Source organism: Ovis canadensis, chromosome 1 (assembly GCF_042477335.2).
Source record: "Ovis canadensis isolate MfBH-ARS-UI-01 breed Bighorn chromosome 1, ARS-UI_OviCan_v2, whole genome shotgun sequence".
NCBI lineage: Eukaryota > Metazoa > Chordata > Mammalia > Artiodactyla > Bovidae > Ovis > Ovis canadensis.
The window spans coordinates 189,963,665-189,977,406 of NC_091245.1; the positions used below are offsets into that span (position 1 = coordinate 189,963,665).

Sequence of the window (13,742 nt, forward strand, 5' to 3'; positions counted from 1 at the left end):
ATTGAACGTATATCTCCTGTGTCTCCTGCATTGCAGGCAGATTCTTTACCTGCTAAGCCATCAGGGAAGCCCTCTTTCTCATATTTCTCCCCAGATGAAATAATTTAGAAGCATATCACACAGAATTATAATCTCAAGTAAAATTTGTATTTTGTTTTTTAAGGAAACTATTAGTTCCTTCTTTTAAAATTCTCAAAAAATAAGTGTGTCAGTGTGGGGATTCCCCAAGAGTTCCGTGGTCAGGACTCCACACTTTCACTGCTGAGGGCTAGGGTTCAGTCCTTGGTCAGAGAACTAAAATCCCACCAGCTGCGTGGCTTGGCCAAAAAGAAAATAAAAACTAAAAAATGAAATAAAATTCTAAAAGAAGAGTGTTTTCTCTGGGGGAAATATCTAAATTATTTTTTAACTTATGTCGCCTTTTTGTGGGTCAGTGATTATCACTTTAAAGATTCCCTATCATTGCTTTTAAGGGTGAAATGTTTTCCATCTGCGCCTCTGCTGATATGATCCAGAAAATCAGGTGCTTGAGTACCTAACTTGCAAGTCAATATGCCAGAAGAAATACTAAGATGCCTAAAGAGATGACTTGAAGACATGACTTAGTAAACTGATAATTGATTATTAATGGACAAGGTGCAAATTTTGACTACAAAAAATGCAACACTTATGTTATCTTACTTATATACCTGCTATGAGGATGAAACACTGCAGTACTGTGCAGGTCAGGATATCTGAAGTGAGGAGAAAGTAAACGATATCATCTGAATGGACTTTTTAGGATGGATAAGATGTATGGGGGGCTTCCCTGGTGGCTGAGACAGTAAAGAATACGCCTGCAATGCAGAAGACCCTGTTTCAATCCCTGGGTTGGGAAGATCCCCTGGAGGAGGGCATGGCAACCCACTCCAGTATTCTTGCCTGGAGAATCCTCATGGACAGGGGAGCCTGGCAGGCTACCATCCATAGCGTCGCAAAGAGTCAGACACGACTGAGCAACTAAGCACAGCACAGTATGATGTATGGAAAAGATCTGTTCCTTGAAGGAAATGTCAAATGCAAAGGCAAATATAACAACACAGATGAATAACAAAAATATCATGAAAAAAATCCATATTGAAAAAAAGGGGGTACAAACTGTATTGTGCAATTTATATGATATTCTATCTCTAATGATAGAAAAAAAAAAATCAGCAGTGACCCAGGGCTGCAAATGGGTTGAGGACTGACTTGAAAGGAACATCAGGAAAGCCTTTTGTGGTGACAGTAGTGGTAGTTACACAGGCATACATATTCACCAAGACTCAGAACTCTACACTTACAATGGGTGCATTTTATCCTATGTAAACTATATGTCAGTAAAGCTGATTAAATAGGGGACAACAACAGAAAGTCTCCAAGGGAGGGCAGGTCATGCACGGAGATTTGAATGCTGTTCAGTTTGGAACACTTCCAGGTACTGCCTCTTGTGTTGCCACAAGCGTTATACATGTCTCTACCATCCCATTTTAAAATACGTCCATCTTCTCAACCTAAATTTCACATTAGTCAAACTATTGTAGCTAGAGATAGACAACGTAATAGCCAGGCGATAAATCTGACTCCTATACCTCTATAGGTGGGGAGGGCATGGCAACCTACTCCAGTAATCTTGCCTGGAGAATTCCATGGACAGAGGAGCCTGGTGAGCTACAGTCCATGGTGTCACAAAGAGTCAGACACAACTGAGCGACTTAGCACAGCACACAGCACACTTACATAGGTAGTATATATTGTAATGTTGGAGAGTTCAGACTCTAGCACCAGACTGCTGCTGCTGCTAAGTCACTTAGACGACAGCCCACCGGGCTCCTCTGTCCCTGGGATTCTCCAGGTAAGAATACTGGAGTGGGTTGCCATTTCTTTCTCCAATGCAGGCATGCATGCTGAGTCGCTTCAGTCGTGTCTGACTCTGTGCAAGCACCAGACTGCTGCTGCTGCTGCTATGTTGCTTCAGTCGTGTCCGACTCTGTGCGATCCCATAGCACCAGACTAACTGGATTTAAATCCCATTTGCTACCTAACAGCTTTATGGCCTTGAGTAGTCACTTTATGTGCCTGTGCCTCATTTTCCTCACCTGAGAAATAGAAGCCTCTGTCTGAAACTTATGAGTTTGTTATGAGATGACATTAGTCAATATGCATGCAGTGCTTAAGACACTGCCTATGCATAATGAACTATTTTTTAATATATTTGGCCTTTTTATAAAAAAATAAAGGGTCATACATTGTGTAATTACTTTGAATTACTTTATTGCAGCTAAGTGAATAATTCTGGCACTCACTATATTAAGAGACTTCCGTCCTGCATTTTAGGTGTTGATTGCTCCCTTCATCATTCTTAATATGGAACAGCTGTGGTTTGGGACTTACCCTTCTCTTCAGGCAACTCCCAGCTATCACTCCAACATTGTTACACTATGGTGATTCCAACTTTCTTTTTCCTCAAGAAAGTGGTAGGGGTTTTATAGTCAGTTTACTCCATTTTTTAACGGTTACTGAGAATTAAATTTGCCTATAACCAAGAACATAACATGCAAAATATAATATTTAACTGCAACTTTCTAAAAAGACCACAAAAGAGGAGTGTGGTAGGCTACAGTCCATGGGGTCGAAAAGAATTGGACATGACTGAGCGAGCTCGCTTTCACTTTCAGAAGGTTTGTTTATCTTTTTAAATCAGAAACAAGAACTTAGGTTACATTTATACCTCAAAAGGAGAAATTGTGTTGGCCTTTAATCCCACAGTATAACTTTAAATATTTTGCTTTTTAATATATAGGTTTAAGTTCCAACCGTAAAAGTCTCATAAAAAAACTAACTTTTATGGTCCTCCTGCCTATTTACTCTTTAATATCACATTGGCCTCATTTTTCTCATCTATCCTCAGGTCAGTGAAAACCTCATTTAGGGCACAATTTGACAGACCTACCAGTATTGATTTAGTATCTATTCTATTATGCTGGGGTCGGGAAGATTCCTTGGAGTAGGAAATGGCCACCCACTCTAGTATTCTTGCCTGGAAAATTCCATGGACAAAGGAACCTGGCAGGCTATAGTCCATGGGGTTGCAAATAGCTGGACACAACTTAGCAACCAAACAACGACAACAACAAAATAAATTCCTAGCCACAAAGGTCCCAGGGTGCTTTCTTTTCTGGATAAGATATTTGCGCTACTAATTCTTACCTCTGCCTATCTTTATCTCTTGTCCCGTCTGAGGCTAGAGTTACCAGGTCTCCTTAGTAAACTCTCAGCACCAAGTATCCTGGAGGTCCTCTTGGTATGAAGGTCTCTAGACCTGCTGCTGAATGTCAGCTCCACCAGCGAAGTCATATTTGTATATTTTAAATCTCTTCCCTTGCTTTCTTTTTTGAAACAGCGTTTATTGAGATATAATTCATACACCATACAGTTCACATATTAAAATGTATGAGTCAGCAGTTTTTAGTATATTCACTGAGTTGTGCAGACATAACTGCAATCAATTTTAGAACATTTCACTGTATCAAAAAGAAATCTCATATTCCATTCCCTTTGTATAACTGAATCACTGCTGTACACCTTAAACTATCACAATGTTGTTAATCAACTATACTCCGATATAAAACAAAAAGTTAAAAAAAAATAAACCTCATACCTTTTGGAGAAGGCAATGGTATCCCACTCCAGTACTCTTGCCTGGAAAATCCCATGGACGGAGGAGCCTGGTGGGCTGTAGTCCATGGGATCGCTAGGAGTCGGACACGACTGAGCGACTTCACTTTCACTTTCACTTTCATGCATTGGAGAAGGAAATGGCAGCCCACTCCAGTGTTCTTGCCTGGAGAATCCCAGGGACGGGGGAGCCTGGTGGGCTGCCGTCGCACAGAGTCGGACACGACTGAAGCGACTTAGCAGCAGCACCAGCAGCAGCATACCTTTTAGCTATCACTCCCTCTTGCCTCATTCCCCCCATTCTTAAATTACCACAAATGTACTTTCTGTATCTGTATATTTGGACATTTCTGGACATTCATATAAATGAAGTCACAAAATATGTGGTCTTTTGCAACTGGCTTCTTTCACTTAGCATGTTTTCAAGATTCATCCATGTTGTAGCATCTATCAGTACTTTATTTTTATGGCTGAATAGTATCCACTTGTATTTTATGCATCCATTCATCTAATTGATCGGCATTAGGCTGTTTCCACTTTTTAGTTATTATGAATGTTGCTGTTATGAACATTCCTGTATGGTTATTGTGTGGACTTATGTTTTCATTTTTCTTGGGTATATACATAAGAGTGGAATTGCTGGGTTGTATGGAAACTCTATGCTTAACTTTTTGAGAAAGTGCCAGACTATTTTCAAAAGTAGCTGCTTCGTTTTACATCCCCACCAGTAGTGTATGGAAGATTCTAATTTCTCTTCATTCATATCAGCACTTGTTATTACCGGATCCTATGCCTCTTGATATGAAATCTAGTTTCTTTGCCTTGACTGCTCTTTGCCTGTCAACTTTGTTTCCTCTCGTTGTCTAACACTTATACAAATTTTGAGAAGTTGGTCCCTTCACCGCCCCCATAATACTTTGTTTGCCCATGTTGCACCCTTGTCTTTAACACCTTCCTTTCCTTTGTTCTTTACCACTCCTCATTTCTACCGTGCCGCAAGCCTGCATTAAGCCCCTTTTAATGTCCATCTCCCCTGAATTCCTCTGCGCTCAGAGTTGATTCCCATAAGTTAGGCATTAACTGTATTTTATCTTACACCGTTGGCTCTATCATCCAATATGTCTTATATCTTATCACTCTAATCCGTATGTAAACTCCTTGAGGACTTTATTACTACATCCTGTACTACCACAGCCCAGTTCAAATCACACAGTAGATATTCTATAAATATTTGTTTGTTGATTGATTCTAACAGTATAAAAATATAACCTTGAATTTACAATGGGTTTTTAATTGACATATAACTTAGTTTTTAATATTTATTTTATTTATTGTTTATTTATGTGGCTGCACCAGGTCTTAGTTGCAGCATGTGGGATTTTTTAGTCGTGGCATGCAGACTCTCTAGTTGCAGCGTATGGGATCTAGTTCCCTGACCAGGGACCGAACCCAGGCCCTCTGCATTGGGAGCACAGAGTCTTAGCCATTGGACCACCAGGGAAGCCCCTACAATGAGTTTTTTAATCAAAATTTTTTAAATGATTGTGATTGGTTCCCTTTTCTTTTAAGGTAGGATATGCTAGAAATCACTAGCCTATGCCAACAGCAATACAGAATAATTATAGACAGTGATGATCTTTGAGTCACTTTTCTGTCCAGTCTGATTAATGTGGAAGATGACCATTTAATTGTGAAATGATCTTATTCCAGTTCCCCTTCCAATTCACCCACTGTTGCCCAGAGAGTTTCTTGCAGAGGAGCTGTAGACTGAGAAAAGTAGAGGAGGAGCTTATTGTCTGGAGAATAAGAACCAAGGAATTGAAACTTGCATAGGCGAAAGAAAATGTATGCTAAATAATATATCTCTACTGTTGCATATGCCTTTTAAAGTATTCTTCAAATGAGAATGATGTTTTTTAAAAATACATGTAATGAGGAAACATTTCTGACAAATACTTGCCATTGATGCTCTCAACAATTCATATTGGTGTCAAGAGGGTGTGGCAGAAAAGCACAAGTTTAAATCACAGCTGGAGAACTTTTTAGCTTATGACTTCAATGAGTTTCTTGATCTCTCCATGCCTCAGTTTCCTCATCTATAAAATGAAGATAGTAATAGTCCCTATCCATAGATGTGTTATGAGGGTCAGATGAGATGATGTGTGCAAAGCATTAGTACAATGCCTGGCAGAAAGGAAGTGTAAATAAGAAATAGTCCCCTCTCTCTTCACTCTTCTTACCTTTCATGCAGATCAGGGCAAAGACAGAGTTAGCATGACATGCGCAAAGGATATGACGAGGATAAAACATTTGCACTGACAGGTAGTGGTAGATACATGGAACGAAAGTATGGAAGGCTTTGGAAGGTACCTAGAGAAGTTTGAAGCATGTTTTATCTAAACCATGGATGATCCCCACTAGGAAGTAGGAGAGGCATAGTTATAGAATGGAGAAGGGTGGGCTGGTCATGTCAGAAATGTTCCAGAGTAGGTGGGAAGAATGAGGTTCTGAGTGTTGCATGAGGGGTTGGTCTTATAGAGAGGAAGGAATGCGTGTTCCTTGGAGAGAAGGAGACGTGTCGGGACATCTGGGCAGAAACAAAAGGATGTATCCTCACTGTGTACAAGTCATCCTGAGAGCAAGGGGGGCCCAGGGAGGAGAGTTGGAGATATCTAATATAGGAAAGGAGCACGTCTGAGGCACCACCTCTCTGAGGACTGCTTTAAGGGCTCAGTAAAAATGAAGGGAAAATGTAAGATTCGTGATCATTGAGGAAGGTTTGGGAGAACATCCTTAGTAGGATTCATTCTCCATCTTTATTTATTTATTTATTGTTTGAGGATAACTCGGCATCTCTGGTTGCAGAGCAAATGAACCAGGCAGTAGGGAGTGAGGGATCCCCATCCCCCACAAGCCTGGGACAAAAATCAGAGCAGCCAACTTCCGCCAGGGCAGCAATGAGAGCACTAAAGGGGTCACCACACGCACAGCAGGTGACTGAGGCGCCCAGGTGCTGTGTCTCTGTGCACATGTGGCCAGCCACATTCTCTGTCCCCACACTCACCCCAGGGCTGTTTATGAGCAAGTTCAGGTGGCTCCTTTTCTTTATTTAATTTTCCTTACAATAAATGTTGGCTTTAAAATACAGTCAAATACAGATATAAATTTAAAAAAAAAAAAAACTGTGTCATCTCTAGAGTGGAGTAGGAGATGAAAGCTGCCCTTCCCTCGTCACACACGTGGATAATAGGGCCCAAACTTTTCTCGGTGTCAGATTAGATGCTGATTTCTCAGGTACCTTAAAAGTTATGCTAAAGGGGAGAGGTACTTCTAAATGTATTCCTAGGGCCACCACAGCATAGAACAGAGAGATGTTCAAACTAGAACTTGGAGATTCCTGCAGTCTCTAGGGCCCAGCCCTCTCATCCTGCTGGTGAGGAAACGCACTCACCAGAGCCAGAGAGTGAGAAAGCCCTGTAGTCACGAGGTACAGTGTAAGTGAGCACCCCTACTCTCACCGTCTGGACTGTGTGTGTTCACTCTCTCTCGGTGCCTCAGTGACCTCCTGGCCCTGGGCAGTTCCCATGTGAAAGACAAGCTGCTGAGTGCCCACTGCTTCCTCTTGACCCAAGTCAGGGGTGCACCAGAAGCAGAGGCAGGAGCCTAACCATGCTGCGGTGGAGCAGAGCCAATACAAGTGCAGGCTTGGCTGCGCTTCCTAGCTGTGTACTCGGGACTAGCTACTTCCTGTTTCCTCAGTTTCTCCATCAATAAAATGGGAGTGCATGCACGCTCAGTCATGTCTGACTCATTGCAACCCTATGGACTGTAGCCCTTCCCCCCGCACCCCAGGCTCCTCTGTCCCTGGGATTTCCCAGGCAAGAATACTGGCATGGGTTGCCATTTCCTCCTCCAGGGGATATTCCCCACCCAGGGATCGAACCAATGTCTCCTGCATTGCAGGCAGATTCTTTACCGCTGAGCCACTGGGGAAGTCCCAAAATGAGGGTTAATAGTACTATTTGTTGTGAAGATTAGATAACAAATATAAAGCATGCAGTATTGTGCCTCAAAGGTAATAAAAGGACTAGTAAGGTTTGGTGATTATTATCATTACTTTTTTGTACAAGGGCTTTGTGACTCATAACACCCTGTAAAAAGTAAAGGACTGGCCATGATTACAACAGTGATGGCCAAGGCTCCGCTCATAGCCTTCTTTCTTCCTTCCACCTTCTCTCTGTGAACTTTGGCAGCAGGGCACTTCCACAGAAGCAGTAGCTGAGAGAAAGATGGTGCAGAGTGTAAGAGTACTTACTCTTTCCAAAGGCCATCTCAGAAGACACCAGGGATGGCTCTGGCTTACAACCCATTCCCTCCTGGGCATCACCAGATGATGGTGTGCCTGTAAAAGCCTTGACTTGGCCAGTTCAATGGTATTCCTTTTTCTTTTCTGACTTCTAGAAAATGTTTCCTACCCCAGTTGTTGGGTTGACCAAAAAATTCATTGGGGTTTTTCCGTTACATCTTATGAAAAAACCCAAACAACTTTTTGAACCATCTGACACAATTCGCATACCAAATAAAGCTCATGGCTTACCAAGGCTGCCATTAACACATATAAGTACCTTAGTATAAATTTTAAGAAGGTCCCTCTCCCTCAAGTCATGGCCCTTCCACTTTGTTTGAACAAGATAGCTTACTGTCCTTGTGCAGTGTGCAACCTACATAACCATATGCGGCAGCCCTGTGGCTTGTGTTAAGAATATTCATCTCTGTTCTTTAGGTCCTAAAACACCTGCGGCACCTAAATTTTACCAGCAATATGGGGGAGCAAGTAACTTTCGATGAATGTGGAGACCTGGCAGGGAACTATTCCATCATCAACTGGCACCTCTCCCCAGAGGATGGCTCCATAGTGTTTAAGGAAGTTGGATATTACAATGTCTATGCCAAGAAAGGAGAGAGACTCTTCATCAATGATGAGAAAATTCTGTGGAGTGGATTCTCAAGGGAGGTATGTGCTGTCCATCAGGATACTAGATGCCTCCACCACGGGAAGAAACTGTGCTGGGCTTTGGGAGGGTCTTGGGCTTTGCCACTGGACTTCCAGAATCACTTCCATCAATTCACTAACTGCATTGTCAGGATTCCCTGTGAAATCCACAAGTGTTTAGTGTCCAAAAGAGAATTCCCAGAACCAGAGCCCCATGCTTACTGTATTGAAACAATTTTATTCTTTGCAAATCTGACTCCATGGCTAATAATAGTTTCTTTGGCTAAAACTTTCCCCAACCAGAGCAAAATATTTAAGCAAATACAAGCATCACTCAAGACAGGGCGTGGACAATTCACACAGAGGTAGCTCCCTGTTATCCAAAATAGCTTAGGACTGGCCTATAAATCAAAAGGACAATTTATTCTCCTCCTATGGGAGACCTGTAGCAAATAGGAGGATGCTTGTGACTGTGATCACGGCCTCCTTCCATGAGGTATCACTTCATCTAGAAGCCTGATTAATAACCAGAGGCTCATTACTCCCAGTGAATATGCACTTAAGGAAAAGATACGTGATAGGCTGAAAAAATCACCATTCTATGATAGTTGTATCCTAGAATATAGTATGTTCCAAGGACCCAGATCCTCCGTAGGAACAAACCCTGGATGAGGCATCCTCTCAAACTCTTCCAAAAAGCCTGGGTGAGAACTGCTACATTCCTCTTTGCATTTGCCTTTCTATTATTGGAGTAGGACATGGCAGCCTACGCCAGTATTCTTGCCTGGAAAATCCCATGGACAGAGGAGGCTGGTGAGCTACAGCATATGGGGTCACAAAGATTCAGACACAACTGAGGGACTAACACTTTCCATTATCACCTTTGAGTATCTTGGACCACTTTTTATGACATGACCAAAAATTCAACTTCATCTTTTTACCAAATGCTTCTTAGGTTGATGGGTTTCTCAATTTAAAGGCTAAGTTACCTTTAAGAAGTTCTCCTATAGATAGCAAATCTCATCCACAGTATGCAAGTCTTTTTAGTTTCTACCTCAGAGAATGAATTCTCACTTATAAACATGTCATGACCCTTTTCAAATAGAGCTTTGGGGATTCCAGAGGGTATGTTCCTCTGTCCACTAATTATACTCTTGTCTAAATTATCACAAGTATTAATTGACTACAGTCTAAATTGATCAGCTATGTTATTTATTATCTGTTCCCTGCTGTTGTGGACTCATCCAGGTTATATTGTACCTCCATTGATACACACAGTTGTCTCTAATTGGGTAGATTGAACCATTGTTATTTTGTTATTTTGAGGTTTTTGCCACTCACAGCCTAATAGAAGCCAAGAAGGAAAGCTACTAAACTCATTTTAAAAGGCTAATATAATCTTAATTTCAAAAACAGGCAATAACAGTACAAGAAAAAGCAATTATAGGCCAATCTATAAACACAGATGTGGTCACATCCTAAATAAAATGTCGACAGAGTTGGACCAGCAATGTATGAAATACATATCATGATCCAGGAGAGTCTGCAGTGAATTTACAAGCACATAATAATAGCAAACATTAGTGTCCATAGATGTAGCTTATCCTTTCCTTCCTTCAAACCAGGGTCCTGAGAGTCTCAGGGATCATCAGACCTGGTGTTGCCACTTCTATTCCTCTTTCATTAGAAAATATTGCTGATCATCTGTTCAAGTGTTTTAAAATTCCTTGTCAAGCCAGTTATTTCTTTTTTGCTGGAAACAATGATAATTATTTTTACTGCTTTCCATGTGTTTAACTTTGTAAGATGTTTCCAGTTCAAGCAAGTAGTGGAGGAAGGGGGATAATCTTAGAGAGATGTTTTGAAAATAATATGAACCCTACCATGTATCAAGGGTTATTCAAGGCTTTGTAACTGGGGCTACAAAAATGAAGACTTGCTCCCTAATTCAAGAAATGTATGCTTTTTGCGTTCTTATGATGTATTTATTATCTCTGATACACATAGACTGTTAGGTAGTAAATACCTAATAAGTACTCAGTTACCTGGCGTGATCAAAGACTGAGATGGAAGCAGCATTTCTGAATGGTAAAGCAATGGTAGATTGGGCAAAATTGTCAGAAACAATTGTTTAAGAAGCTGGAAATCACCCAATAGCACACATCAAAAGGTGAAGTTTTGTTTTGTTTTGTTTTCTTGTTTTTTAAGACAAACTAATGAAACTCAGCTAACAGTTGCAGTCTGTGGCATTTTAGCCTGGGGCTACTCTCCAATTATTTCTAATGTGGACAAGCATGTTATCTGCATTATTATTAAAAGTAACAGGTTTTTTTTAACCCCTTTCCAATATGTTTGCCCATATTTTCCTTGTTCCACTAACTAGGAACCCTGGTATAATATATAATAATAGTGGTGATACTGAGCACCCTTGTTTTAAATAAGCACCCTTATTTATTTTAAATTAAATAATATTGTGTCATATGGATTGATGTTTATGCTAACAATTTGGGGATGTTTTTTCAAGGTAAAGATATTTCTTCCTACTCTCATTAAGTTTTTTCTAATTTTTAAAAAAATCTATTTATTTTGTAATTGAAGGATCATTGCTTTACAGAATTTTGTTTTCTGTCAAACATCATTAAGTTTTTCATCACTAGTTTGTGTTAAATTTCATCAAATATTTTTTCATCCATTGATGATCATGTTTTCTGTGTTAATTTATTATTACAGTGAGTGACACAGAATTTCTAATATTAAATTTGCTTACATTCCTGGCAGGAACTCAGCATGATCATGGTGTATTTTGTTTTTCATGCCCTTTGAGTTTGTCTGTTATTTTAGTACTTTCATCTGTTTCCAGGTAGTAGAAAGTTGTTGTACTCTTTCCAGATCCTTTCAGAGTCCTTACCCTTTGCATGTATCTCCAGGATTTCTATACATTTTTATTTCCAATGACTTCTATACACTTTTACTTCCAATAATCAGAACTTCATATTCTTTTTCAGAGACTGCCTGCAGGCTAATGGAACCCATTTTGCCTACAGGCTCAGAGAGGCAAAGGAGAACCTCAGAAGAGCCTAGGAATTTACATTTCCCTTCTGCTCTGAGTGCTGTGCAAGTATGAAAGCTCTAGCCCTTTCTTTTCAGGTCAGGACAGCGTTGGGGCCTAACCTGCAATCCAGAGCTCCCCCGGGGAATCAGGCAGAAGTCGGAGGGACTTTGCTCAGGATCATAGCCTTGCTTCTTCTCCTCCCTCCTATGTCCTACTTCCTCCATGCTCTTCCTGATTCCCTTGGGAGAACTTTCCTTATAAATTACTTGGACACAAATCCTCAACTCAGCTCTACTTCTGAAGACAACTTAATAAGTGAGATGGGCCTTCATACTGTCCTTGTCTTGTTTGAGAATCAAGGTTATTATACTGGGCTTACAAGAATTAGTTGGAAGGTACTCCTTTAAGAATATATATATTTTCCTGATCTCTGCTAGAGTTTGTATAAGGTAAGATTGCTCTGTTCCTTGAAAGTTTAGTATTACTTGCTTGTGGTGAACAAGGATGATGGTCATCTCAGGTATGACTATGTGGTGGGGAGGGAGTAAGTGGAAAGAGGAGTATATTATTCTGGGACTTGTAGAGGATGGAAGGGAAGGCTATTTAAGGAGGATTTTGTTACTGCGTAGACTCACAACAATTAATCTTCCTTAAATTCCACTGAGATGTGTTTGTGTGTGTGTGTGTGTCTGTGTCTGTGTGTGCATGCACTTTCCCATAGGCATTTGTCCCCTCAGAGATAATAGGAACACAGACGGCTGGTCCTTCCTCCGCCTGGATTGGACCCGAGTCTGCCACTAGCTGGTGCTAGTGCCCAGCTCCTCCCTCTGACACATGTCAGAGGAGCTGGAAGACTGATCCCCCAGCTGCAGCCCCTCTGTTGTGATCTCTACCCCCAGGTGCCTTTCTCCAACTGCAGCCGAGACTGCCTGGCAGGGACCAGGAAAGGAATCATTGAGGGGGAGCCCACCTGCTGCTTTGAGTGTGTGGAATGTCCTGATGGGGAGTACAGTGACGAGACAGGTAAAGGAGCAACCCCTGGTGGACATGCAGAGCTCCCTTCACTGTGGGGCCCTGGGCTAGCAAAGTCCCTGGAAGGGCTGGACTGAGACAGCGCTTAGCACGGTTTCTCACTTAACAAGGTGCGTCTGAGCATCACACTGGGCTGCACACTGAGGGGGATAGAGTCGGAATATTAGATATCTCTGTAATACCATAAAAGTTTACAAACACATCTGTTGCACATCTTTCTCTTACTTCGATACTGCTCTCCAATATTGTTTTTCTTTTCTTAGAGCTCAGTGATCCTGAATAGACAAAGTTGTGTCTGTTCCCTGATTAAGGCAGCAGCAGTGCCAGAGAGCATATCAGGGAATCACCATCTAAAATGAGAGACTGGATGGCAGCAGCAAGAAGATGCTGTAGGCAATAGTGTAACATCAAATTCAAAGCTGGGCTAATAGAGCTAAACAACAGAATGATCTCTTAGGAACCAGAGATGTGTGTCCCAGGCTCCAGTTAATAGGTCAAGATAGATTGTCTACAGAGTGCCTGGCACTGGACTTACTATCTTATTTATGTTTCTCCTATGCCTCAGTTTCTTCATCTATAAAGTAAGAATAATAATAAACCTATCTTATAGAGTTTGGGGGATTAAATTAGATAAAACTGGTAAAACACATGATAAGTTATAGAGAAATATTTGATTGGCATATTGGAGCACTCTATAAATACTAAATATAATTTTTTTCTCATTATTATTAACTCATTTCATCCTCACTACCATGATGGAGTTATTGCTTCCATTTCACCGATGAGGAAACTGAGACTCAGAATGGTTAAGGAGCCTGACCAAAGTCACACAGCTAATAAATGGCAGGGCCAAGATTCCCATCCAGATCTCTGACTGCAAAGCCCATGCTCCTTTCACTCCCCAAAACTGCACGCTGACTGAGACACAGCAGAGGCTTAATAAACACTTGTTGGTCAAATGAGTCTGCA

The 13,742-nt window shown here is 41.1% G+C and overlaps 1 protein-coding gene and 1 long non-coding RNA gene across 3 annotated transcripts in view; one reads left to right on the top strand and one right to left on the bottom strand.

The window, feature by feature from the left end:
* CASR (calcium sensing receptor) overlaps positions 1-13,742 on the top strand; it is a 92,894-nt gene that overhangs the window by 75,159 nt on the left and 3,993 nt on the right. For both annotated transcript variants that reach the window (XM_069555512.1, XM_069555522.1), the window contains exons 5-6: positions 8,480-8,710; positions 12,641-12,764. In XM_069555512.1, coding sequence (XP_069411613.1) covers positions 8,480-8,710; positions 12,641-12,764 — 355 coding nt within the window. The remainder of the gene's footprint in view (positions 1-8,479; positions 8,711-12,640; positions 12,765-13,742) is intronic.
* Positions 1-13,742, bottom strand: part of LOC138421626 (uncharacterized) — a 72,391-nt gene that overhangs the window by 16,331 nt on the left and 42,318 nt on the right. The window lies entirely within an intron of this gene.